The 27,639-nt window shown below is 40.2% G+C and overlaps 1 protein-coding gene across 2 annotated transcripts; it reads left to right on the top strand.

Moving 5' to 3' along the window:
- The first annotated feature begins 64 nt into the window (after positions 1 to 64).
- RNF20 (ring finger protein 20) lies at positions 65 to 27,593 on the top strand. 2 transcript variants are annotated; one of them, XM_068552378.1, is made up of 20 exons: positions 65 to 95; positions 1,257 to 1,411; positions 6,950 to 7,117; positions 7,238 to 7,385; positions 7,538 to 7,720; positions 11,115 to 11,233; positions 13,986 to 14,132; positions 14,307 to 14,384; positions 14,592 to 14,711; positions 15,845 to 16,024; positions 16,985 to 17,120; positions 17,826 to 17,947; positions 18,069 to 18,439; positions 19,682 to 19,799; positions 20,387 to 20,536; positions 22,096 to 22,308; positions 22,856 to 22,981; positions 23,146 to 23,286; positions 24,031 to 24,132; positions 24,385 to 27,593. In XM_068552378.1, the coding sequence occupies exons 2-20, from the start codon at positions 1,283 to 1,285 to the stop codon at positions 24,559 to 24,561; spliced, it is 2,928 nt and encodes a 975-aa protein (XP_068408479.1). In that variant the 5' UTR covers positions 65 to 95; positions 1,257 to 1,282; the 3' UTR covers positions 24,562 to 27,593. The 2 variants fall into 2 exon arrangements, with proteins under 2 accessions (XP_068408479.1, XP_068408478.1); XM_068552377.1 differs by lacking the exon at positions 65 to 95 and adding an exon at positions 102 to 186.
- Positions 27,594 to 27,639: the final 46 nt, after the last annotated feature.

Raw genomic sequence — 27,639 nt, 5'->3', positions numbered from 1 at the left:
CCACTGCGCCAGGTTGAAGCGACTTCCTCTTTTCTTTCCCTTCTTCCTCTCCCTGGCCCCGCCTCCCGGAAGCCTCGCTTGGTCTTCGCTTGCGGGTAAGGGGTGAGAGGTGGGTGGGCTGCACGGACCTTGGTGAATAACTGCCCAGAGTTCCGCTCCCGGGCGGCGCAAGTTGGAAGAACTCAGGTTAGATCTCTGACAAGGGTGGGACGGGACTCTGCAGGCAACGGGATCTCCACCCTCTCCAGCTCCCAGGCCTCCCTCTCCGGGGCCTGCAGTTGGCCCATCCGGAGGGTGGGGTCCTTGGCCCCTCTCGAGGTGGATTGAGGCCCTTGTCCTGCTCCTCTCTCTCCAGGCGAGATCCCACTCAGGTTGCTGCCACCGATACCCTTCTCCTGGAGCTTGAATTGGAAGCAGAGTAGTGTGCAGTCTCGTTGATGGCAGGGCTATTTCCTAAAGTAGCAAAGTGCTTTAGCATCTATTCCGCCTCCTTTGAGCTCCGAAACCTTGGGAGGCAAGTAGGGCAGACAATATCCGTTCGCTTGCATTATGCATATGGAGAACTCACTCTTGCAAAGCAGCATGGCTCCCTAAAAGTTAGAACTGGGATTCACACCCAGGTCTAGCTTCCACAGGGTTGCACAAATTCGTGGGGAGAGCGTTTGGAAATAGAGAAGAAACTGCAAATATAAAAAGGAGAGCTAGCATTTCTGAGTGCATACTTCATGCTAGGCATTATGCTGAGTTCTTTCTGTACTTATTTCTTCCTTATAAGGAGCATAGGAAGCTTATATTGTTGTTATTTCTGGTTTAGGAACTTGAGGCTCAGAGATGATAAATGACTTGTCCAGTATTAGTAATTTAGTAGACATCTCTCAGGTCTCTTTCAGCTCTCTGATTCTCCCAACACTATAGAATTAACTTCTTTTCTAATCAAACTGAACTTTTCAGATGTTGACATTTCAGGAAATGAGATTCCTGACATTTTTCTTGGTCTCTTCACCCTTTGCCCATTGTCTTATTTCTTAGCAGCATCCTATTTAGAAATTTGTAGTTCCGTAAATTCAGCTGTGACTCTTACTCCACAATTTTTCTCTTTCCAAGAGGAACTTAAGGATCATGTTGCTGAGTGTGGAATTAATGGATCCAGGTTAAAGGATTGTCCAGAAAAACTGCTAGTTTTTACATCATAGGTGGACCCTCTTTAGTTCTCTTTGCAAAACTTAACTAAGTTTCTGTCTTTTTTTTCTCTCCAGGAAAAGAGCTATCATCTTGTGCCAAGATGTCAGGAATTGGAAATAAAAGAGCAGCCGGAGAGCCTGGCACATCTGTGCCTCCGGAGAAGAAGACAGCTGTTGAAGATTCAGGGACCACGGTGGAAACAATTAAGCTCGGCAGTGTCTCTTCAACGGTATGTGGAAACAATGCTGTGAGAGTGTGTTTTTCTTCTGTCAGTGGCAATCTGCAAGTAATAATTTATGGAAGCCTTCTGGAGTAAGGGAAATGGATTTGAAAAGAAGAGGGAAATAAAACAGCCAGAAGTAGATGAAATGATGCATTGCTCATTTCTGAAGAAGAAATATATTGACATTTGATCTTTATTTTTAAAGGTATGTTTATATTCTCTGAAGAGTCTGGTCCCTGATACAGCATTGAGGTATTTAGCATTATAGGCATTTAGCAGTGAGGGAGCTATACACTGATTTTTCATTCACTGAAAACTTAGGTGCCAGGTACTAAGAGGCAATGTAGCAAAATCACTGAGAGAGTGTCTTCTTATTTCCTTGTCTGTAAAATGTAATTATAGTGCCTAACTCACTGGGTTTTTGAGAGGATGAAATAAAAGAGTTCCTGTTAAGGAATATTACCTTTAACATGGTAATGTACTATTAATAGTTTTTATTGGGCTAGATATTGTGGCCATAATGGTGAATAAAATAGATATTGTCCTTGCTGTTATGGAGTTGACAGTTTTATTAGACTGTTATACACCAACAGCTTATAGTAATGTTATATGTCCATTAGACATCAGAAGCTCACTATAATAGGTCAGGCAGGAATCTGTATTTTGGAACTCAGCCATGGTGATATGGTGTAAAAATGCTTCACATTTGTATAGCCGACAAAACCACATCTACTCTTTGAAATTGAGGATCAGAGAGAATAATAGGAACATTCAGAGTAAATTGTTGTTAAGTATCATTTCTGAAGTTGTCTGGGGTTCATCAGCCTCCTGTTGCCAGGAGGTGATTTTTGTCTTGGCACTGTCTCACGTCATGCATCCCAAGGACATTTATTCATTCAATAATAAATATTTATTGAGAATCTGTTATTTGCCAGACACTGTGCTTTACCCTAAGGACAGCCCCTGGACTTCAGTTTGTAGGTTGGCACTGAGAAGGGAACAGACTGTCATAATAGAGTGGGAAATGTGCTCTTCACAGGGATAACCACACGTGCTAAGGGAAGCACCGAACACACGTTCCATTTTGGACTTTATCTAGAAGGCAGTGAGAAGCTACTGGAAGGTTTTAAGCAGGGGAGTAACATGCTCTGACTTAGATTTGGAGAATAGACTGTAGGGGAGCAAGGGTTGTAAGCAGGAGTTCAGTTAGCAAAATTGTTCCCTCATTCCTTCTCCCTCTCCTCCCTCCCACTCTCCCTCTCTAAGGGTGGGGAGCTGGGGCATGTATCCACAGATCCCTGCCCCAGTTGGTTGAAGGTTGCCCTTGAAGGCAGTAACTCCTCCTTTGCACTTTGAGGTTGCTGTAGTAAACAAACTGAGCTTGTGGAGCAAAAAACGTTGAGACTGCAAGGTATGCTTGAAGTGGGACACTGGTAGGGTGACTGGAGCTGTCCACCGGAGGTGTGCTGGAGTCTGGAAGGCTGACAGATCGTGGCATGGGACGCAAAAGTGTCTGCTACATGTAGGAGGCTGTTGCCGTAATCTTGAGGGATCACGGTGGCTTGGGCCACTGTGGAGGTGGTGTCGACAAGATTTGCTCGTGGATTGGGTGAAGTCTGTGAGAGGAAGGAGGCACGATGACCCCAGGATTTTGGAAGTATGGAGTTTTCACTAACTGAGCTAGGGAGGAGTGTGAGAGGAGCAGATTTCTGGGAGCTGTGGGGGATGAATCATGAGTTTGATACTGGACATATAAGTTTGAGGTATTTATTAGACCTGTGAGTGGATAGGTAGTTGGATGAGGTGATCTGCCGTCTGTGGAGAGATCTGGGCTAAAGCTGTACATTTGATAATCATTATTTTTTAACTGGTATTTAAATCCATGAGACTATAGGCTCTCCCATAAGGAATGAGCATAGATAAAGAAGTCTGAGGACAGGGCCCTGGAGCACTGCAACCCTTCACGTCAAGGAGATGAGAAGAGACTAATTGAAGAGGAGCCATTGAAGTAGGAGGAGAATAAGAGAGAGTGGGGTCCCAGAAGTCAAAAGAAGAAAGTGTTTCAAGAAGGAGTTGATCAGGTGCTCCTGTTGGGTTGAGCAAGGGGAGGATTGAGACTTTAGATTTAGCCATAGAAATTTCACTGGAGACTTGACAAGAACTGTGTTGGTGGAGTGGCGACAATGGCAGCCTGACTGCAGTGAACTTAAGAGAATATGAGAGGAGGGGAATTAGGGAAAAGAGGGCAGAGATGTTGCTTTGGAGGAGTATTGATGTAAAGTAGAACAAAGAAAATGGGGCCTTAGCCAGAGGAAAATGTGGGGTTGAGGGAAGGTTTTCTTAATTTGTTTTTTAAAGTAGGAGATATTACAGCATTTTTATTTATTTATTTATTTTAATTAATTAATTAATTTTTTGGACTGTGTTGGGTCTTTGTTTCTGTGCGAGGGCTTTCTCTAGTTGCGGCAAGTGGGGGCCACTCTTCATCGCGGTGCGCGGGCCTCTCACTATCGTGGCCTCTCTTTTTGCGGAGCACAGGCTCCAGACGCGCAGGCTCAGTAGCTGTGGCTCACGGGCCCAGTTGCTCCGCGGCATGTGGGATCTTCCCAGACCAGGGCTCGAACCCTTGTCCCCTGCATTAGCAGGCAGATTCTCAACCACTGCGCCACCAGGGAAGCCCCATTTTTATTTATTGATGAAATGATTTGCTAGAGAGGATAAAGTTGATGATGTAGCAGAAAAAGAAGACAGTTACTGGTGTGATGTCCTTGAATAGAAGAGAGAATGTAATATGATGCACAAGTGGGAGAATGGACCTTGACTAGGAGAGGGACGGTTTATCGACAAGAAGGAAGGCAAGGGATGTGGGTTCAGATGTAAGCAGGGCAGTAGTGAGGGTTGTGGGAGATGGATGTGGACATGCTCTTCTGATTGCTTCTGTTTTTTTTTCAGTGAAATCAGAAGCAAGACTCATCTGAGAGTGAGGATGGGGGAGGAAGTTTTGGAGGTGCGAAGAGACAGGAGAAGGTAGGAAGTAGTCATCTTGAAGAGAGAATGGACTCGAGAGAAGGAGTAGGGCTGCTGGGCAGCACTGAGGACCTACCTGAGTCTGTGAGCATGAGTTTAAAGTGAGGCCAGTCAGCATGGTGCTTTATTTTTTCTAGTCACATTTAGCTTCATGGATGTAGGTGGAGAGTCGGATGTTACCAGGATTGGGGTTTTTAGCAGGCAAATATGGAGCAAGGGAGGAGAAGGTTATAAAACAGTGTGACTGGTCATGGAATTTAAGTTTGATAAGGAAGTGAGGAAGTGAGAGGAGTGAAAGACATAGGTACAAGACGAAGGTATAGGACCAGTGGATTGTATAATAGATCCTGGAGGAGTTGAAGAATTGTTGGAGTTGATAAACTAGAGAGAGTGAGCTGGAAAAACAGGTGGTAATTGTGGAGAATGGGATGTTTGAAATTGAGCTTATAGAGAACATCCAGGTACAGCTAAGACCAAGAATAGGAATAACTGGGAGTTTGGTGACTGAGGGAGGTAAAGGACAAGATCATTGGAGGAGAGGAGGTCAGGATACAGGATCTGAGATACAGGAACGATCATCTGTATGGGAATTGAAATCAGTAAGAAGTACAACATGAGTAGTATTGGAGAGAGTGATGACAAGCCAGGTACTAAATCTTCAGGAAATGTGGGGAAGTGACCTGGGCATTTATAGGTGAGTGCAGCAAGGCAGGGTGGCAGGTGGTCCAGACCAATGGCATGAGCTGCAAAGCTAGGAGGTTTTAGGGAGCAAAGTGGATAATGGCTTAGTGGCAGTGGAGAACAAGGAGGACACCCACCTGCCTCCAGGCACAGGGCTTCAAAGCATGTGGGAGAGAAACAGCCATCACTGGAGAAGCCTGCAGGGAAACAGTGTTCTTATCCAGGTTTCAGGTGGAGCAAAGAAGGGGGAGGTGATGCTCAGAAAAGAGGTTAAAGATATAGTTTATTAATAGTATTCATAAACTAGTACAGTTGGGAAGCTGTTGACTGTTTTGGCGTATCAAGACTGTTTAACCAAATGGAAGAGAGAAAGTAAAAGTGAAACAAGAAATTGGTGCTCTAATAAATGGTTCTTACTTTAAGATATTCATTAATTTCTAAGTAAAGTAAAAATGTAATCCTTTCGACATGCTGTTTCTTTGTCTGAGGTTCTCCCTCCCTCCCCACCCCCCACCCCCCATCCCCCCACCAGCTTTTCTTAGAGAGAGGTTAAAGATACTGAGAGGGGTACCCAATTACTGATGGAGTGACGTTTTGGCAGAAACAGAAGAGAAGGGGTCCTCAGCACAGGTTGAGGTTTTAAGAATATGGGCATAAGTTGGTAAGTTGTGTGGATGGGTTTAGGAGATGGGAAATTGAAGAACTTTCCATCTGATGGTTTCTGTTTTCTCTTTAAAACGGAGGCCAAGTCACCTGCTTAGTGTGATGTGAGAGGAGACAGGGTTTGGTAGTTTGACGTTGCCTCAGTGTAGAATAGGAGCTAGATCACTTGATCCAGAAAGAAACATTTCCGGACAAATGATAAGATCTGCTCAGGTTAGAATTCATTTTATAAAGGCACCAGTCTCCCTGGTTTAATGACCTTATCTAGAAGTCTCAGCATACTGGGTATAGGAATGGAATAGTCTAATATGTGGATTAATTCAGATTGGGGTTTGTTCGCAGAGGTAAACTAAAAAGATTAAAGGCAGAGAACTTGAGGAGCCTGATAGGCAGGAGTTTGAAGGAATGTATTATAGGGTATAGTCAAGGTATGGAAGATAGTGGAGACAGAGGAGAAAGGAGAAAATTCAAGATTTTGGAGATCCAGATGAAGACTGGTATATTGAGATAAGAGCATGAGCTATCTGGAAAGATGGTTTTATTCAGAGAATGGAAAGTTGGAATTTAAGATTTCAGATGTGACACAGTTCTAGATAATGACAAAAGTCTAGGATGTGGCTTTTGAAATGTCTGGCTGAAGCACAGTGAAGGAAGTGATCATTGGAGTTAAGGGATTCAAAATGCTGACAGTGTAGATGCTAGAGGATTTGATGGTTTGTCCACACATGTACATGTCCACATGTATAGTGAAGTCACCAGATGTGTTGACAGGGACTGGGATACAGAAGGACCTGGTTGTCAAAGTCTTGAATAAATGACGGGCAGTGGTTAGGAGATAGCTGATTGATTGGGGTAGAGGGTGGTCTAGCTGGGTGGTGGAGCCTCACAGTAGCAGTATTTTGTGGATGTCCACGTGACTAGAACAGTGAGCTGGGTGAAGTCAAGGTTCTAGTGTATTTGTGTGTGTCATTCTTTCCTCCTATCATCACAGACCTTTACCTTTATGTATTTCTTCTGCTCCTACTTCTTATCTCATTATTTGCTGTAATATTTTTTTAATAAATAGCTTTATTCATAGGAACTAAGTAATGCACATTTTAACCCCTGTTGAGTTTAACCACTGATTTGTCTAATTTCTTTATGGAGATTAATAAGACTGGTTTCCTGGGGCAGGAGGAGTTAGACATTCGAACACTGCAAGCCAAAAATCGCAAACTGGCAGAAATGCTGGATCAACGGCAAGCCATTGAAGATGAACTCCGTGAGCACATCGAAAAACTGGAACGAAGACAGGCCACCGATGATGCCTCACTATTGATCGTCAACCGGTACTGGAGTCAGGTAGCTAGCTTGTTAATGTACTCAGGTTTTTATCTGAGCATTGTAGTTCTCCTTAGCAGTCTCTTTATTTCCAAAGTTGTTTCCTTTTGTATTTTCGTAACTGTACCTTCCCTCCTCCAGTTTGATGAAAACATCCGTATCATCCTTAAACGTTATGATCTGGAGCAGGGTTTGGGAGACCTACTCACAGAAAGAAAAGCCCTTGTTGTGCCTGAGCCGGAACCAGACTCTGATAGCAATCAGGAACGGAAAGATGACCGAGAGAGAGGTGAGTGTTGGTGGCGGATTTGCCACTTCAGGCTTTCTGGGTGTTTGAAGTAGAGCTTCGCTTTGAGGCTCTCCATTTGAGGAGAAAAAATAGATTTTGATATTTCCAGTTTTATAATTTTAGGGGCTTCTTTTTTCCCCCTGTGTCCTCAGGGGAAGGGCAAGAGCCAGCTTTCTCTTTCCTTGCTACTTTGGCCAGCAGTTCCAGTGAAGAGATGGAATCTCAGCTGCAGGAGCGCGTGGAGTCCTCCCGCCGAGCTGTGTCCCAGATTGTGACCGTCTATGATAAACTGCAAGAAAAAGTGGAGCTCTTATCACGGAAGCTGAACAGTGGAGGTGAGGCAAAAACCAGGAGACTGGAAGCAGAGGGGGAGAAATAGGAACTCACCTTTGTATGCTAGTTTGTAGTTTTCAGACTCACATATTTATTTTTAATTAAATTTCTTGGAGTCAGTTTTAATATGTCCTTGATTTTTGTGTTTCTGTTATCTCTAATATTTTCAAAAAGTTGACTCAGGCTTTAGAATTGTTAGATTTCAGTGTTTAAAAAGATAAAACAACAAAATATTATAGGGATGGAAAAGTGTCTATTTGAAATAAAAGTATTAATTTATGTTACTGATTAGATTTAATGCAAAAACTTATATTTGTTCAGTGTAGTTAAGTATTTGTGTAGTTAGGTTGCATCTTCTTTTTTTTGAATTTATTTATTTTTGGCTGTGTTGGGTCTTCATTGCTGCACGTGGGCTTTCTCTAATTGCGGCGAGCCGGGGCTACTCTTCATTGCAGTACGCGGACTTCTCATTGCAGTGGCTTCTCTTGTTGCGGAGCACGGGCTCTGGATGCACGGGCTTCAGTAGTTTTGGCACGCGGGCTCAGTAGTTGTGACGTGTGGGCTCTAGAGCGCAGACTCAGTTGTTGTGGTGCGCGGGCTTAGCTGCTCCACGGCATGTGGGATCTTCCCGGACCAGGGCTCGAACCCGCGTCCCCTGCATTGACAGGCGGATTCTTAACCACTGCGCCACCAGGGAAGTCCAGGTTGCATCTTCTTAAGTGTCCTGATTTCATGCTTTAAATAATAATCCTGGTCTAGTTGTAATATCTTAATTTCTCTGATTGTCATTAAGATGTTTAACCGTTCATTTCTGAAAGAAATATGTCGAATGCAATGGAGGTTGAACCATTGGCTGGGAAAATAAGAATTTTCTTACTCTGTAATTTTGTTTTTTAAGATACTTGGGCTAAATTATCAATAGAATTAAAAGAAGAGGCATATTAAAGACTTGTGAATATTTTGTGGGCAAAGGTTTCCTTTGCTTTTCCAATAAGGTGTTTGTGTATTTCTGTATTTTATTATTTGGATAACAGATACTTGTTTTAAGATATACAAATCAGAAATCACATGAAGTACACTACAAAAGTCCTTCCATCTTACTTTCCAAAGACAGCCATTGTAAACAATATTATTCGTGTCCTCCCAGACTTTTGTGTTCATATATTACATCTACTTGTGTGTTCCCAGCTAAGCTATGTCTCTTGGTGCAGTGCCTTGCCTCACTCTTCTTTGTTTCTCCATTTTCTAGCACTGTTTCTGGTGTCTAGTGGGTGCTTACATAATGGTGAATGAATGGCTATAAATCTTCCCCGTCACCTAATGTAAACCGAGCTGTGTGTTACTTCTTTCTCCCTTGGCTCCACTTGAATAGTTAGAAGGTATTATTAAACATTAGTAATATGCCACACGGATATACCATATGCATTATGGTTTATACCATATGCATTATGGTTTATACAATATGCATGGTATACCAGATAATATGCTATATGCAGAGGCTATGTCGTTATTAAACTTGATTTTATAAATGAATATCAAGTAAAGGAATTGCTGTATTTAAAAAGGAACTAAAATGAGTAGCGCATTAAACAGTACTTTAAAATTGTTCTTTTTGATGGCATGCATTTTAAGGTAGGATTTAAGTTAAAAAATAAAAACATTCATTACAAGTTACAAACTGCTAAGCTATTATTTATAACATAAAAGGCAATTGCCATTGATAAGCTGAATGTTCTAAGAGATAAAGGCGTATAAAGTATGAATTGTAGCATCAACTGTAACTTTTGGCGGTTCATTTTTTTCCTCATGTTTATTTGGTCCTTGATTCAAAAGAATTATATTTATCAGCTTGTTTATTAATTCACTAAATATTTATCGAGCTCTTATTGTATTCTGGGCCTTATTCTCAATATTTTAAGATATTAAGAGGACTAAAATTCAGCCCCTAGTTCTTAGCTTGGGTTATGAATCAGAATCACTTTGAGAGTTTTCGGAGCATACTCTTTTTTGGCCCTGCCCATGTTTATTCTTATTTAGTAGGTATAGGATGGGTCCTAGGTAAGTATCTAATTTTAGAGGTTCCACAAGTGATTCTGATGGGTAATCTTGGTTGAAAACCATGAAAGCCACCGCATGACCAACCTGTATTATGTTTCTAAGAGTGGTGTCAATTTTACTTCCTGATAACTGTCTCTAGGGGCAGTACATAACCGGAGAGTATGTGGTTTCATTTACTAACATTTGGATTTCAGCTATAGTATTTGTGACTCTGATTTTAAACATACTAATTTGGTATGGTAAGTTCTGTAGATTTACTACCTTCTTTGTAAATAATACTGCACACTTTGGGTTTTTTTGTTTGTTTTTGTTGTTGTTTTTTTTAACATCTTTATTGGAGTATAACTGCTTTACAATGGTGTGTTAGTTTCTGCTTTATAACAAAGTGAATCAGTTATACATATACATATGTCCCCATATCTCCTCCCTTTTGCATCTCCCTCCCTCCCACCCTCCCTGTCCCACCCCTCTAGGTGGTCACAAAGCACCGAGCTGATCTCCCTGTACTATGCAGCTGCTTCCCACTAGCTATCTATTTTACATTTGGTAGTGTATATATGTCCATGCCACTCTCTCACTTCGCCTCAGCTTAACCTTCCCCCTCCCCATGTCCTCAAGTCCATTCTCTAGTAGGTCTGTGTCTTTATTCCCATCTTTCCCCTAGGTTCTTCATGACCTTTATTTTTTTTTTTCCACACTTTGGTTTTTGAACCTCAGGAGTGCCTCTGGCATAGTATATCAGAATATGATAAGTAATTCTATGCTCTTGTCTTTATTCTTCATGATTTTATAGGTGCTCATTTGAACAAGGAAATTACTGCTCCCTGCCCTGCCCTTCCCTTCTCTCCCAACAGAGAGATGCTTCATGTTGGTGTTAGTGAATAATAGGAATTTGTGACAGCCTTAGAAAATAGAATTTTATTGCTATTAAGTCTGACATTGATTAGAGATACTTCTGTCTTGTCTACAATGCTAAAATGCAGTTTTTTGGGGTGATTGTGCCTTATCTGAATAAAGTTATAGTACCTCTCCTTTTCTTTTCTCAAGGCATTTTAATTTTATAGAAAGGGATGGGCGTTAGGTGACCTTGCCTCTGTGTCTACCTCTACAGAAACACAAGGTTGACTTACTTCCTTAAGCAAGAGCTTTAACTAAGGACTAAGTCCTCTAAGCAAGCCTGGGTTCTTAATCTGTCATGTGAAGATAATAAAAACCAGCCTACTTCTTGAAGTTTTCAGGAAAATAAAGTGAGATAGCACGTTAATGCTTTGGTGGGATACACAGTTGTAAAATCTGACACTATAGATGCTAAACTAAAGTACAGTTCTTCTCCCTCAGATAATCTGATAGTGGAGGAAGCAGTGCAGGAGCTGAATTCCTTCCTTGCACAAGAGGACATGAGGCTACAAGAATTGACAGACCTCCTTCAGGAGAAGCATTGCACCATGTCTCAGGAGGTACTTGACCAGAAAGGAGATGGCAGTTTCCAGTGGCCTGTGGCAGACATTGACTCAGAATACTAAGTGCTTCAAACATCATCTTACTCTAGAAAGCCTGTTTTTATACTGAAGAGCATGCAGGGCAGGTTAAAGCAACCAGCTCTGAGAAATCAAAATCCGAGGAAAGGTTAACAGAAGGAAATAATTGAATGTTTCTCCTTGACTCTGCCTCTGTTTAAGTGGACATTTTAGAATCTTAGTTTTTAGGAAGAATTACCATCATGGAGGTTTGCAAAACAACACACCAAACCCCCAAATATTAAATTACTCCAAATATAAAAGACCATGTACAATGTTACTGAGGAATAGGTTGGTAGAAATTTATCTGAGAATGGAGCAGTAGGAAATACTGCATTTATGATGACCTACGAACTTGAGGAATGTGGGTTTTCAATCCAAACTTAGACACAAATAGTGCCATGACCAAACTATGTCAAGATTTGGGTATTTGTTTATTGTATAAAATGATTGAGACAAAGTGGTGATAAGCCTTCTGCTGAAATTTGACCTACCTTAGTTTGGCCACCCAACTCTTATGCATATTGGTAAGTTAATAGTTAACCGTTTACTTAGTGCCTAGCACTTAAGTACTTTACGAATATTATCTCTCATGGTCAAATAACTCTCATCTTACTGCTAAGGAAACAAATTCAAAGAAATTGGTGACTGGTCTGAGGGCACGCAGCCAGAAAGTGATTGAACTGTGATTTGAATGTAGGTCTGTTTAACTTCAAAGCCTATGTTCTTCATTATACCCTCTTTCCTAAACTGCAGTGCCAAGGTGCATGCTGGGCTGGTTGCATAGGAATCATTTGGGAAGTTTATTAATACTTCTCATCAACCTTCAAAGGGCTTAGAGTATAGTCGTGCTTATAAAGAAATAGGAGTGTAGTAAAAAAAATCAGTATAACTTTCTGTCATGTTTTAAGGCATAAGCTAGGTGCTACCAAGATGAAAAGGTCTTCCTTTACCAGCCCTTTCCCAAATCTCATTTAGCATTACTAAGCTGGAGAGACATATTGCTCTGCTCAGCTGAGCTGATATCCAAGATGGCTCTCATGGCTGGTTGTTTTTTTGTTTTGTTTTCTCTTGTTTTTTGGGTTTTTTGGCCATGACACGTGGCTTGTGGGATCTCAGTTCCTTGACCAGGGATTGAACCTGGGCCACGGCAGTGAAAGCACTGAATCCTAACCACTGGGCCACTAGGGAACTCCCGACTCATGGGTGGCTGTTGATGCTGCCTGTCAGCTGAGAGCTCATCTTAGTTGTCCACTGGAGTGTCGCCTCTCCAGCACGGAAGTTTCAGGGAAGTTGGACTTCTTACATGGCAGCTGACTTCTTCCAGAGAATGAGTGTTTCAAGAATATCAGGCAGTATGGTTAGGGTTAGTTTTAGGGTTAGGGCTAGGTTTAGGGTACGGGTTAGGATTAGGTTACGTGTTAGGTTTAGGGTATGGGTTAGGGTTAGGGTACGTGTTAGGGTTAGGGTATTTATTAAACCTATCCCACTCTCTAGATTCCACTTTGCACGTAAAGGAATATTATTTGGGGTCCAGCCATGGAGAAGCTTTTAGACCCTAGGATAAGATAAAGAATACACACATTATAAAGAAATCACATTAGGATTTTCTTTATAACCTATTCCTTAAAACACTGGTGCTTAGAAAATCTACTGGAGGCAGAAGCAGTCAAGGGTAGTTTGGGGTTAGTGTTAGGGTTAGTGTACGGCTTAGGGTATGGGTTAGGGTTAGGGATAGGTTTAGTTTTAGGGTTTGGGCTAGGTTTAGGGTACGGGTTAGGATCAGGGTACGTTTTAGGGTTAGGGTATGGGTTAGGGTTAGGGCACGTGTTAGGGATAGGGTAAAAAAAAAAAAAAAAAAAAAGAATATCAGGCAGAACCTGCATGGCCTTTCAGACATAGCCTTGAAGTTATGTAGCATCATTTCCACTGGGTCACCAGAGTTGACCCAGACTTAAGAGGAAGGGACAATGACCTCGCCTTTTGTGGGGAGGACTGTCAAAGAATTTTGGGGCCATATTTTAAAACCAACACAAAAGATACGTGGAGATTAATGTGAACATGTAAGAGTTTTATAATTAAAGTATTAGATAGCATTAGCTGTGTATATCTCCTAAATAAGCAGAGAACAACATCGATTTTTGTATCTTTATAGCATCTGATTCTAGATTGCCCTGGGCTCAGCTTGAAAAAGAGAATGCAAGTTTTCCTTCCATTCTCTTTGGATTATCATTTGTTGGAATACAGGAAGGGAAAGTAGAGGGTAAAGATAGCTGTCTTTTCTAAAAAAATATTTGAATTTTTATCTCCTAAAATATTTGTCCGGTAAAATCAAGGATGTTATCTTTTGTCTCTTAAAAAACATATTTTCTGATGGGTTTGTGGTCTGTATAGGGAAATGGTGCTTCTCAGAGGTAGAAAAATTATTGAATCTTAAGTAGTCTTTTCTTTGTGAGAGTTCTTGTAGACTTGTACAGTTTTCATGATTGTGACTTACCCAGAACTGTTAAACCTGTGATTTCAGTTTTATACTCATGTGTTGGGAAGAGGGTGAAGTAGCTTTTACTTAAATCTTGTCTTTAATGACACATAAGCAAGGGTTAATTTTGTGGGATTTGGGATATAAGGCATTCCTTTTCTAACTTGGTCTTTTTTTGCTGTATTTTTCTGAACACCTGTGTTTGGGATGTAGTTCGCCAAGTTGCAGAGTAAAGTGGAGACAGCTGAGTCACGAGTATCTGTCCTGGAGTCCATGATTGATGACCTGCAGTGGGATATTGACAAAATTCGAAAGAGGGAACAGCGACTCAATCGACACTTGGTAGAAGTCCTAGAACGGGCAAGTGCTGTTTTATTCATAGTTTGAAGTCTAGAATCATTTTAAGGAGTCTACTCAGAAAGGATGGACTTGGGTAGTAGTACTTGGATTAAAAATGGACTTCTTTGAAAGTACTTTGGTTATCAGACTAAAATTTTAGGGTCTCTCACTAAAGGATCTTTGTCTTCTCCATAGGTGAATTCAAAAGGTTATAAAGTATACGGTGCAGGGAGCAGTCTCTATGGCGGCACAATCACTATCAATGCCCGGAAGGTAAAATCGCGACTCCCTGAGGGTGTGTTTTTTTGACCTGGTGTCAGGTATTGTGTTCGGTGCTTAGGATTGTGTTCACAAGTTCACAAGTGACAGCGTGGGGTTTTGCTAGAAGAGTGGATCATTGGAGCTGGAAGCTTAGGAATGGGAATGATTTAGAAATTCCTTTTCTCTATTCTCACTTTGCTATTTCCTCCTTTTCTCCAGTTTGAGGAAATGAACGCGGAGCTCGAGGAGAACAAAGAGTTGGCTCAGAACCGTCACTGTGAGCTGGAGAAACTTCGGCAAGACTTTGAGGAGGTCACTACACAAAATGAAAAGCTGAAGGTAGGAGACACAGCTCTGAGGGGCAGTAAAATGAAACTTTTTGCTGATCAACTCACATATGTGTTGTGAACCGTCATAATTTATTACGGAAAAGAAAAATGTAAGTTTTGTTCCTATATCCATTTATTTAGTTATATATATATACTTAATATTGGTACCCTGCCTTTTCTGGGAAGGATTGAAAGCAACCTACAAAAATGCATTGGCTGAATCAAGGTGCACTAACTTAAGAATTGTTGAGAAAAAATGAGGAGTAGGGTGAACTAGGGTGAGGATCCAAAGTGGGTTTTCAAAATGGGGCTTGTATACAGGATATACGCAAGAAGCATGTAGTGACCGTGCGTAGGCCACTCCCAGGTCAGTAATTGCCAAATGTGGGCCACAGAATTTGCCTCTGCAGTTTCTAACTGCCAAAACAGAGAAAGAAACATGGTCAGTGATCCTGTTGGTTTTCAAACCTGCCCATTAGAATTTTCTCTCCGTGGTTCTTGGGGGGAAGAAAGTAGATTCCGAAAGTCTTCCCACCCCTCTTTCAGTCACAACCACCCATCTTTTATAATTTGATTTGTTTCTAGGTAAATATATGAATAAAGATGTTTGAACTGAAAAGACAAAAAAAAAAAAAGAACAAAAACAACCTGAGTTGAATCAGTTGAAGTGTTTGGGTAATTAAAGTAAACAGTTACTTAGGAGAAGCATAAGTATTTTTGATACAATAACAAAAATATTTTTCTCCGTGACTGTCAATAAAGAGAACAAGTTAGTGGCTAGGGTCCTCAACTATGTTCTTAAAATAAGTATCCTGACAAATTTCATAGTGCTCTTCTCTGTCCCTAGATCTGACAGATTTCATAGGGCTCTTCTAGTGTCCTTGGATCTCGGTTGACACATAATGTAAAACATGTATCAATTAAAACAGTCCTTGGGTGGAAGAATACAGGTACCAGATACCACCTCTTGGAGGGTCTAATTTAAGTTAGGATAGATTTTATGTAACTAGAGGAATAGGTAGATAGATTTCATTAAAGTTTGTCTCAGTTGCACAAGATGTCAGAGAGTTTAAGATTTTATTTCCAGGCTAGTAGCATCCTAGATTCTGCTTCTGACTTTCCTTTGCTTTGGGCCCTCCTAAGGTGGAATTGCGGAGTGCTGTGGAGGAAGTGGTCAAGGAGACTCCAGAATATCGCTGCATGCAGTCACAGTTCTCTGTCCTGTACAACGAGAGCCTGCAATTGAAAGCCCACTTGGATGAGGCTCGGACCCTGCTTCATGGCACCAGGGGGACCCACCAACGCCAAGTTGAGCTCATTGAGGTAACAGCCTAGCTTTGTCTTCTGTATATAAGCTTTCTCCCTCATAAATTTTATAATTTTACTCTCTTATGCTCAATCTTTTATTCATTCAGCAAACATTTATAGAGTGGCTGTAGGTCTTTACTCTGCTAGATGGTGGGCATCCTGCCATCAGAGATCTTACAGTCTAGTGGGGAGAACAGTATCCAGTAGAATGCAGTGTGTTGCAATAGAGCATATCCAAAAGGTGCAGTGATAAAGGAGACAGAACATCTGATTTGACTGTGGAGCCGTCCTGATTCCACTTACCAAAGTGCAGTATGACTCTTAAGGATAGAAACAAGTTTACTGGTAGATAAAAATAGGAGAAGGGCATTCCCAGCAGTGAGAACAGCAGATGTAAAAAAAATAGTTTAGTATGGCTGGAGTCTTATGTGCATTGGGGAGCATAGTGTATAGAAGCTATATCACTGCTTACAAGCCATTATATCATATAATGGCATATGTAAATAATTTTTTTAAGGCAGAAACTTTCATTCATGTGTTCACTTCTGTATTTTTCATTGCCTTTAAGGTTATGTTTGTAGTAGTTGGTCTTTTACTGTATGTCTGCCAAAGAGTTGAGTATATCTTACTTTACTGCTTATATACTGTTTTATTCTTTAGTTCTCCAACCAAATTGTAATATTCTCAGAGTTAGGAGCCATTTCCTATATTTCTTGAGTCTCCTGCTAGTTCTCAGATCAGTGTTTTGTAGCTGTCTGGTGCTCGCTAGTATTGATTGAATTGGAACTTTTCAGAGTAATCCCTCTTTTCTTGATATTTTCTCTTTTTCTTCTTAGATCCTTATAGATCAAGGATCTATATACATAGATAAGGATGTTGATCCTTATAGATCAAATTTAGGAAACAGTAATAGAATATGATGACATGTCCACATTTTGATAAGAAGTTTTGATTGGTTCCTTTTTCTGTGTGTAGCGAGATGAGGTTAGTCTTCATAAGAAGCTGAGGACCGAAGTGATCCAGCTAGAAGATACACTGGCCCAGGTCCGCAAGGAGTATGAAATGCTGAGGATAGAATTTGAGCAGACCCTTGCTGCCAACGAACAAGCAGGTACAGTTACTCTGGCTCCACCCTGTAGTTCGTCTGCTGCACATGCCTTCCTGGAAAGACACAGCGTGGTCACCAGGGTTTGTTATGGAGCTCAGAAATCCTAAAGAACCTTAATTCAAATCCTGTCATTCATTTTGGTTTACAGCCTGGGTGCTTGGGTTTTTTTTTGTTTGTTTTGTTTTTAAAATTTATTTATTTATTTATTTTTGGCTGCATTGAGTCTTCGTTGCTGCGCGTGGGCTTTCCCTAGTTGCGTTGAGCAGGGGCTACTCTTTGTTGCGGTGCACGGGCTTCTCATTGCGGTGGCTTCTCTTGTTGCGGAGCACGGGCTCTAGGCGCGTGGGCTTCAGTAGTTGTGGCTCGCAGGCTCAGTAGTTGTGGCTCGCGGGCTCTAGAGCGCAGGCTCAGTAGTTGTGGCGCACAGGCTTAGTTGCTCCGCGGCATGTGGGATCTTCCCGGACCAGGGCTCGAACCTGTGTCCCCCGCATTGCCAGGCGGATTCTTAACCACTGCGCCACCAAGGAAGCCCTGGGTGCTTGTTTTTTAACTCAGATTGGCCAGTTTTGTTTTCATCTTCTGAGAAGGAATCTTCCTTTTGTCAGTTCTCCCTGTTTCTCAGAGGTCCCTCATGTGTTCTACACTTTCTTTCCTTGTGCCTTTGCCCTCGTCACAGTTCCTCCTGACATTGCTATTGCTGTATTTAAGGCCCCATAAACCGGGAGATGCGCCACCTCATCAGTAGCCTCCAGAATCACAATCACCAGCTGAAAGGGGAGGTCCTAAGGTATAAGCGGAAACTGAGAGAAGCCCAGTCTGACCTGAACAAGGTAACCAGGAGGAGGAGAATAAGTATTATTTTCTGTTAAGTTTGCAAAGCTGTCTTGGGGTGAGGAGAGTGGTGTGGTCACCGTAAGTGTGGGTGCTGCTTTCCTTTCTCTGCCCTCCCAGACACGGCTGCGCAGTGGGAGTGCCCTCCTGCAGTCTCAGTCCAGTACTGAGGACCCTAAGGACGAGCCTGCAGAGCTAAAACAAGATCCTGAGGACTTGTCTGCCCAGTCCACCGCATCGAAGGCATCTCAGGAGGAAGTCAACGAAATTAAGTCCAAACGCGATGAGGAAGAGCGAGAACGAGAAAGGAGGGAGAAAGAGAGGGAGCGAGAAAGAGAGCGGGAGAAGGAAAAGGAGAGAGAACGAGAGAAACAGAAACTAAAAGAGTCAGAAAAAGAGAGAGATTCTGCTAAGGATAAAGAGAAAGGGAAACATGATGATGGAAGGAAAAAGGAAGCAGAAATTATCAAACAATTGAAGATTGAACTCAAGTAAGAGCAATGTTTAGAGTAACTGTTTCTGACTCAAAAGCTAAGGTTAGGACATTGTGCATGAAATGTTTGAATGATGGCATGGCTTATTCAATAACTGTAATGTATCAGGTGTAACTAAATGTACAATTAATGTGGTCTCAATTCTTGATCAAGTGTACAACTTCAGTGGCCTGTGTGGCTATTGTATAGTCTGGTTCAGTGATCAGGTCTCAGTAAACCCCATTGTTGTAGCCTTATTCTTCATGAATCCAAATTAAGGAAAAGGATGTCATGATTGAGGTAACACTCATGAGAATTATTAGAAATAAATACTGCTGTTTACTAGATTTGGGCAAATTGTTGGCATTAATTATAATTTAAATTATAGTAGGTAGAATATGTATCGCTATAACTTGAACAATATTGATCTCTTTGCCTGACAGTTAAGTAGTCTGTGTATATATCAGATCATTTTAAGAGATTTCTAGGAGGTTTACTCCTACAGGCATTGAAACGGTAGGACAGACCTTTGAGTTGAGAAACACTGCCATAATCTCACATATCGCCGCTTCTCATCCTGCTCAGCCGTACCTTTTCTGATAGAACTGGTTCCTTCTTGCTCCCCATTGGTCATGGTTGAGCCTTTATTGATGTTTGGATTTAAGGGACTACTGTGCCCAAAACATTTGAACTTCTTTGGTATATAAAAGGATAGTTAAGAAGTTCGAAAATTTAGTAAGGTAAAGTTTTAGCCTTTAGCTGATGGTTAATCACTCAATTGTCAAATCTAGGATTAGCAGTATATTTTAAACTTTGAATTTTCTCCCTTTTTTTCTCTCTTCCTCTTGCTCCCTTTAAGGCAGTTTTTTTCTCCTCCAAGTGTGGTATCAGAATCATTTGGGTGACTTACTTAAAATACATTCCTGGACTCCATCCCAGACCTACAGAGTCTCAGTTTCTAAGAGTGGCGCCCCAGAACTTTGCCTATTTAACAAGTGCCATAAGTGTTTATTTTATAACTATGTTGGAGAACTTGGTCTGACGGGAGAAATGAGTCTTTTTATACAACTTACTTTTCTATACTTTCTGAGTATATCCAGAAATCTCTTGATAGTCTGTGCAAAAGTTTTGTCTTTTAGATGTGGTATATAAATTGTAAAATAGAACTGTTGTAAAATATTTTGCATAATTCAAAATTCCCTTGCTCTGATGCCCTTTGTTTTCTCATTACACCATTCCCCTCTACCACCCTCATCATAGGAAGGCACAGGAGAGCCAAAAGGAGATGAAACTATTGCTAGATATGTACCGCTCTGCCCCAAAGGAACAGAGAGACAAGGTTCAGCTAATGGCAGCTGAGAAGAAGTCTAAGGGAGAGGTAATCTAATCTGCCATTACCTGTCATTCTGGTCAAAATCTTCCATTTGTGGGATTTTCCTTCACACTTCTGAAGGCTGTAGTTTCTTTAAAGTTGGCATTTAAGACTTAGCAACATTTTCTTGCCTTTCAAAGACCATCTAATATAGAGACTTCCAGATTTTCCACTAGGTGGTAAGGTATATCAGAATTACGGGGAATAGGAGTAACCTTTTCAAACTTTTTGTTCCCCTTTGTGCCATATAAATCATTGTCCTACTGATTTTTTTTTTCTGGTTACTTTTGGGAAGAATGCCTTATTCTTTTAAAATTGGGAGGTTAGGAAAAAAAAGGGTGAGAACTATTCTAAAGAAAAGTACATTTGCACTCCTCAAAAATGCTGCTTGCAGAAGCGTGTGATGTTGGAATGGAGTGATGTTAAAGCAGGGTTGTGATGTGGCACTAGTGTATCATTTGTCTCCTTCCATAATCCTGTAAAGGTTCTTTTGTTGTTATGGGCCCTCCATCTGTGCACAATATTAATTGATTTTTGAAATTGTATTATAGCTTTTTTGTTTTTCTTTTTGTGTGATTTCTTTCCTCCTATAGTTGGAAGATTTAAGGCAAAGACTCAAAGATCTGGAGGATAAGGAGAAAAAAGAGAACAAGAAAATGGCTGATGAAGATGCCCTGAGGAAGATCCGGGCAGTAGAGGAGCAGATAGAATACCTGCAGAAGAAGCTGGCCATGGCCAAGCAGGTGGGCATACTTTCTTTATTTGATGAGCTTTTTAAGTAAATTTTACTTGATAAGTAAGTTATTGACAGTGAAATTTGCCCTGTCATTCCAGTCTTTTTTTTTTTTTTTGGTTAATATTTTTTTCTCCTATATGTTTGTTTTTACATTGAAGTCTCTCATCCTTCAGTTACTTTGTTTTGTGTATTTGTGAGGAAGGAAATTTACTTCTATTTTCAGATGGATAGCCAGTTATTCAAAAACTGTTTCTTGAGGGATGTATCGTTTCTCTGCTGATCTGCAATCAGGGGATGTAATGAATATAAAATTTTATAAAAAGATATAAAATTTTATACACATTATGATTATAAATACATGAAACCAAGAAAAACATGTTCCCCAAGTAGGTTACAAATAAATAACCAATATGTTAACTGTAGTGGTTTCTGGATCATAGAACTATAGAGACTTGTCCCCTTCTCATAAGGAACATATATTTCTTTATTTTTAAGTCCCAATGAATTTTATTAACATTCGATAATAAAGATACCAAAAATGGTTGGAAAAACCATATAGGTACATAAATAGACCAAAGTACACATGGGTATTTAATATGTGCAAAAGATATAGTTTTAAATCAGCAAGAAAAAGGAAGACGATTAAATGTGGTGGGCAAAAACAAAATAATTTTGGAAAAAAGTTGGAGATATATTTGAACACTCTACACTAAGATAATTTCCAAATGGAACATATATATAATGTTAAAGAAATCCATAAAAGAACCAGAAGAAAACAGATAAATTTCTTTTTAAATTTGAAGTGGAGAAGATCTTTCTAACTATTAATAAAAGTCTAAAAAATATGAAAGATAAGATTGATAATTTTGACTTATGAAAAAAACCACACAAAACTTCTACATGACAGCAAAGCCAAAGGGTAAATGAGAAACCTGGAAAAAATATTTCTAACTCTTATCATGAAAGGGCTTATCTTTCTAATACATATTAAAAAATGCCCAAAAAATGATAGGGAAGAAAACTCAAAAGCCCAATAGAAGAATAGACAAAAGATATGAATAATTCATAGCAAAACAAATGGCTCTTAAACGTATGAAAAGATGCTCAGTGTAATTTATAATAAGACAAATGTAAATTAAAACTATTTTTACATTCAGTTTTTCACCTATCAGGTTGTTATGAAACAGATGCTTTCAGAGTCGAAAAGTCTGTAGATTCAAGTCAGTATTATAATTGTGGAAAAGTATGAGAAAATGTGAGGTTTTATGACAGAAATTTTCTTAACCAACTCCTACTTGATCAGTTTGCTAGATTATGGTGTGTATAATTTTAGTCTGCTTCAGCTGACCTCAAATATGGATCAATTAATGAGCATCAGACCAACAATCAATGCCAATGGCTTCAGATTCCTAGGGCTAACCTAGTGACAAAACTAAGCTTCTTAAAACTGTTTTCTCTGTCACTAGGTTATTTCCATAACAACAGTAGGAAAGTTTAGTTTCCTGTGTGCACTTCTTTGGAGTTAGAAGACTCTATTAAAATGAAGGTTCTTCTTTCTTATTTTAGGAGGAAGAAGCTCTCCTCTCTGAGATGGACGTCACAGGCCAGGCCTTTGAAGACATGCAGGAGCAAAATATCCGTTTGATGCAGCAGTTGAGGGAGAAGGATGATGCAAATTTCAAGCTCATGTCAGAACGTATCAAGTCCAATCAGATCCATAAGCTGCTGAAAGAAGAGAAGGAGGAGCTGGCAGACCAGGTTTTGACTCTGAAGACTCAGGTAACTAGAATGAAAAAAGCTTTCCAGAATCCTGTTGAAGTAGGATGCTTTCTACACAAAGATACAAGTAAAACAATGATTATTGTGGCATTTGTTGTAATAGGAAAAACTCCCCAAAACTAATGTACATGTTTAGGGTACTGGTAAATAAATTATACATCCCTACAGAGGAGTACAGGGCAGCTGTTAAAACAAAAGTGGATCTGCTAATAAGGAAAAATGTTTAAATATATCACTAAGGGATTCATCTATTTATCCCTTTTGTGTTAAAAATGTGTATGTCTTTTGTGCACGTGCTGTGTATCTTAAAAATTTCTGGAAGGCTGCATGAGAAGCTGTAAGAGTGGTTACCTGATTACGTCTGAACGTTGGGATGAGAGAATTACCATAGTCTTGCATGTAATTTGAAGGGTTCATGGATAAAATCAGTAATAGTTCGAGTTTTCTAACAGATTCTCTTTTGTGGGCCTGTGGGTTAACAGAGCCCAGTCAGTTTTTTGTTTTTTTCCTTCCTGTTTGTGTTAAAATGTGATTTTCTTTTTCTAAGGTTGATGCCCAGTTACAGGTAGTGAGGAAACTGGAAGAGAAGGAGCATCTGTTACAAAGCAACATTGGCACAGGGGAGAAGGAGCTGGGTCTTAGGACCCAAGCCTTAGAGATGAATAAACGCAAGGTATGATCGATTACTCTGTGGTCTAAAGTGACAGTTAGTCTTCAGAGGAACAAATAAGTTTAACACTGATGAAATTACAGGTTCACTTTATTCCTTGGGCTTGGTAACATTTTGTCTCACTGGAAATAAGTGGTGATAAGATAACGTTCATACATCCCTCATAGGCAATGGAGGCAGCCCAGCTTGCAGATGACCTCAAAGCACAGTTGGAGTTGGCTCAGAAGAAGCTACATGATTTTCAGGATGAGATTGTGGAGAACAGTGTCACCAAAGAAAAAGATATGTTCAATTTCAAACGGGCCCAGGTCAGTTGTTTTTTCTTCACTTTTTGCCTTTTAGGTATTTTCTGAGCTCTAAAATGACCTATGTTATAAAAGAGTCGTTGGTCTATCGTATCAATATGTCATTTCCTATTTAACTGTAAGTTCCTTGAGTGAAGAGATAGAGTCTGTTTTCTTCACTGAAAACTATTCCCAAAGCCTGTCATGGTGGCTGCCACCTAATGGGCATGAAATAAATACTTATTTATTTAAATGAATGAGTTAGTGAAATCGTAAAGAAATAGCAGCAAAAAAAACACTAGAGAATTTTAAAATTCTTCTTTAAATTCTTCTACAATTTTTCTATTTTTTGCATGCCAACTGTTTCTCCTGATGCCTTTCTGTACTTATCTATAAATCTGTAAATTTTGATCCAATCTATCTTCAGCTTAAAAACTAATTGCCTTAAAATAAGATGGCCTATCAAGTTTTCATCTTTTTTCTTTTTTTTAAATTTAATCGCTCTAAACTTAGACTGGAGTTTTGCAGAACTGAACTGACAGTAGTTAGATGCAACTGAAGTTTGGTGATATGATTATGGTTGCCTGTTCCGAAACAAAAGAAAATAGCTGGTCATTTGCAATTCTCTACATTCCTAAAATATAGTTAGGCATGAAAGGACAGAAAGTCCTTTCTTTCTGCAAAGGAAAGTTCAGGTTGGAGCAATTAATTTTTCTCAAAAATGACAGATCTGGGGGAGTGTGTAATGGGTATGCTATCCCACCACAGGAGGACATCTCTAGACTTCGAAGGAAGCTGGAGACCACAAAGAAACCAGACAATGTACCCAAATGTGATGAGATTCTGATGGAGGAGATTAAGGATTACAAGGTTAGAAAAACTGCCTCAGTGATTTGTGTGTGTTTTTGTGTTTTGGCCTACAATGGCCTACTAGCAGATTGGGATAATAAATACTGAACCTCTTTACTTGAAGGTAACAGAGAATGGTTTATTATGTGTGAATGGGTGGGCATGTGGTGCTATTACTGTCTTAATGCTTAGTGGATTTTTTGCTTATATATAAGAGCCCTTTGGGTCATAAACCTTTATGGTTGCTCTGACTCTGATTTCTTTTTTTTCTAGGCACGCCTGACCTGTCCGTGTTGCAACATGCGTAAAAAGGATGCTGTACTTACCAAGTGTTTTCACGTTTTCTGCTTTGAGTGTGTGAAGACCCGCTATGACACCCGGCAGCGCAAATGTCCCAAGTGTAATGCTGCTTTTGGTGCCAATGATTTCCATCGCATCTACATTGGTTGATCCAAGCCAAGGGAAGAAGAGGGGCAGGCTGGACAGGCACTTAGTCATTAACCACCAAACCTCCACCTCTTCTCTCCTTGACTGTCACCCACAGGGCAGTTTGTCCGTCAGCTCCCTTTCCTTCACAGACTTTACGTCCAGGTTCTCCTCTCTAATACCTAGGTGACTTCTGGAGGAAAGGACTGGTAATGCAAGTCTTGGGTTTTAGAATGGATTAGAAACAACTTTTATTTGTCTTCCCTACCAGCTTTGTGTATTTCCTGCTTTTAGACTTTTCAACATCTTCAGGCTTACTGTATAATCTTGGATTGTCCATTCCTCCTGAAGAAGTCAAATTGGTATTTTTGACACAGAGAAAGAAACAAAGAAGAGTAGAGACACATGGCTACTTGCAGTGGGCAGTGGTCTTTTAGAAATAAGCTGTTTGCAGGCATAAACAGTACTTGATTTGGGCAGTAAACTTTTTGTAAACTTGGATTATAAAATGGTATCATCATGCTACTTATTCCTGGATGGTTTGAAGCCTTAATGAAATTTATGTCCAGGATGATTCAATCCATTTCCTATTCACTGGCTAAGTAATTTGTTAAGGTCAGCTGACCTCCTTGTTACAGTTATGTAAGTTTTGAATGTTCTACTCATTGATACCTTTACATTTCTCGAGGCTAGAATAATTTCAAATACTATAGCCCCTTTTATCTTATAATGAAATCAAGATTGGAGAGGATGGAGCACAGGACTGAGATGGTGAAGAGATCTTCTGGGTACTCTGTGACCGATACAGGGAGGCCTTGGTGAGCTATGAATTACTCTAATCTGCCTCTCCACAGGGGTTGTCGTGACTCCTGTTTTCCAAAAGATTCTCTGTAATGTTTCTGTAGGACTTTATACTCCACAAGCTTCAATTAAAGCAGGATTCAGTTTGCTTTTGTTTTCATGTTTTCCTTTGAAATTTTTCTTCTATTTGTCAGTATTAGTTGATTTTATACCTGCTGTTTTAGCATTGAATTCTCTTGAACAGAAATAATCAACTTAGATTAAGGGGCTAGCTCTGTTTAAAGTATTTATTTCTCTGATTAATTGAAGCACTTTTCTCCCAGTTTTTTTATTGAATCTGCTCTGGGGAGAGATTATGCCTAAAATATGATGGCTTATTTGACTATTTAGTTCGCTATGGGGGTAAGAGATTGTGATTTGTTTTCCAGAGGGTATCAGACTGCCTGGCACTTTAGTTTGAGAGTTCTTGAAGTATAAGATTTATAGTAACCAGAAAACCAGAGGTTTTCTATATCTCTGGTACGGGGTTGTGTAAAATGGATCCCTTCTTGATCACTACCTGTCCTAGAAGATGGGTAAGGACAAATTGCATGTCCTTCTGTGGTCACTACCTGTAATTAGAAGGACTTGCGATGGGTTCTACAGAGTCATGTGGAACGGGTTAATAAATGAGTCTAACTGAGAAACCCTTACAGTGTCATCAAAGAGGTCACGGGCCTCTCGATCCCCCCACTCCCCTACCCAACACACACACAGAGCCATAAGGGGGTCTGGCCCTGCTTCAGGATACACGGTGCCTTTGCATTCATTAATAGGGCACTTTCCCCTTACTGTTGTCTTCTTATAAGGCAAGCATGAGCATAAGTTTGTTGTGAGGGCAAACAGACTATTTGGGCAGCTAGTGGTTTGGGTTTGGATATTAATTGTTTATGACACTTGGCTAGGAAAGGCAGCTGCCCAACATCAGGGGACCCTGGAGCCTGTGGAATGTTGTGGAAGAAACCAGGAGTCCCATGGGGAGCTGGATTTAGGAGAAGTTCCTCTAGGTGGAGAGAGCAGGGAGCCCCTGGTCCCAACAAGCTTCAGGTCCAGGCAATACAGGAGGAGCTCTTAAAGTCATTTTTAGGTAACGACCAAAAACGGTGGTGACTTGGTGCACTCCGGCTTCTCATTAGAGAAGAGGTCAATGAATGGGCTTCAGGAATACCCACAAATGGTATACGAAATTTTGTTTGTGTGTGTGTACATTAGTCATAGCTTTTTTCAGATCCTTTAAGAATCAAAATTTCTTAAAGGAATTTTGAAACTTACCAATACCAAAAAAGTTAAGAATCACTTCCCTAGATGCATAAGAGATTTTTTTGAGGATTTCTTTAAAGTAATGCCTATAAATGCCAGTTTCAAAGATTATTGTAGAAGTACTAGAGTCTCTCTTTCTCACTTTTTTTTAAACATTTCAGGTCTTGTAGAGATGGTCTATTATTCTTTTTTCTTCAGTTGTTACCTTGGAAATTATCTTGGCAGTTTGGACCAAAATCAGGGTTGATGTGCTCTAAGGCATATATCTTAACTGCATGGCTTGGCTCTTACCTTCTTACCTACTCTAGGGATCTTTTTCAAAGGTCTTTGGCTGTTTCTGCTAGCGACTGCATTCTCATATGAATTTACACTGGGATTTCTTGGTTTTTTGTGTTGGTTTTTTAAAAAATTATTTATTTTATTTTATTTTATTTATTTAGCTGTGTCGGGTCTTAGTTGTGGCATGAGGGTTCTTGGTTGAGGCATGCATGTGGGATCTAGTTCCCTGACTAGGGATCAAACCCGGGTCCCCTGCATTGGGAGCGTGGAGTCTTATCCACTGCACCACCAGGGAAGTCCCTAGGACTACGTTTTATTCCCTTGTTTAATGAGAGTTCCCATAGCATTTTGTTCTAGCGTAGAATTGAACCAAAAGGATCTTAGATTTCTCCTTGCTCACCCAACCCATTTATGCATGTGTGGAGTGCTTATTGTGATTCCAGGCACTATGCTAAACGTATTTCTCACGAAGTCGACTTGGGTGAGTATGGCCCAGCTGCTTAGCAAGTTACTTCAGCTCTCTCTATTTCAGATTCTTCATCTATAAAATAATAACTACTTTGCAGGATTGTTTTGAGGATGAAATGAGACAACATATACAAAAGATTTAGCCCAGAGCTTGGCACCTAGTAAATGCTCAAAACAGCATTTTGCAAATAAAGAAATTGAGAGGTCAATTTTTCTTTCTTCTACATTTTCTTTCTGTTTCTAGGAAAAACAAGA

This window comes from Eschrichtius robustus, chromosome 10 (assembly GCF_028021215.1).
Source record: "Eschrichtius robustus isolate mEscRob2 chromosome 10, mEscRob2.pri, whole genome shotgun sequence".
Classification (NCBI taxonomy): domain Eukaryota; kingdom Metazoa; phylum Chordata; class Mammalia; order Artiodactyla; family Eschrichtiidae; genus Eschrichtius; species Eschrichtius robustus.
The sequence above is the reverse complement of the archived record's forward strand: the minus strand, read 5'-3'. Positions and strand labels throughout refer to the sequence as shown.

What these genes read in the sequence shown, in the direction of transcription:
- RNF20 (XM_068552378.1), top strand. Translation starts at nt 1,283, where the DNA reads ATGTCAGGAATTGGAAATAAAAGAGCAGCCGGAGAGCCTGGCACATCT. An exon ending in TCACTATCAATGCCCGGAAG is followed by an intron (nt 14,385 to 14,591) that starts GTAAAATCGCGA and finishes CCTTTTCTCCAG; the next exon opens with TTTGAGGAAATGAACGCGGA. An exon ending in GCCAAGTTGAGCTCATTGAG is followed by an intron (nt 16,025 to 16,984) that starts GTAACAGCCTAG and finishes TTCTGTGTGTAG; the next exon opens with CGAGATGAGGTTAGTCTTCA.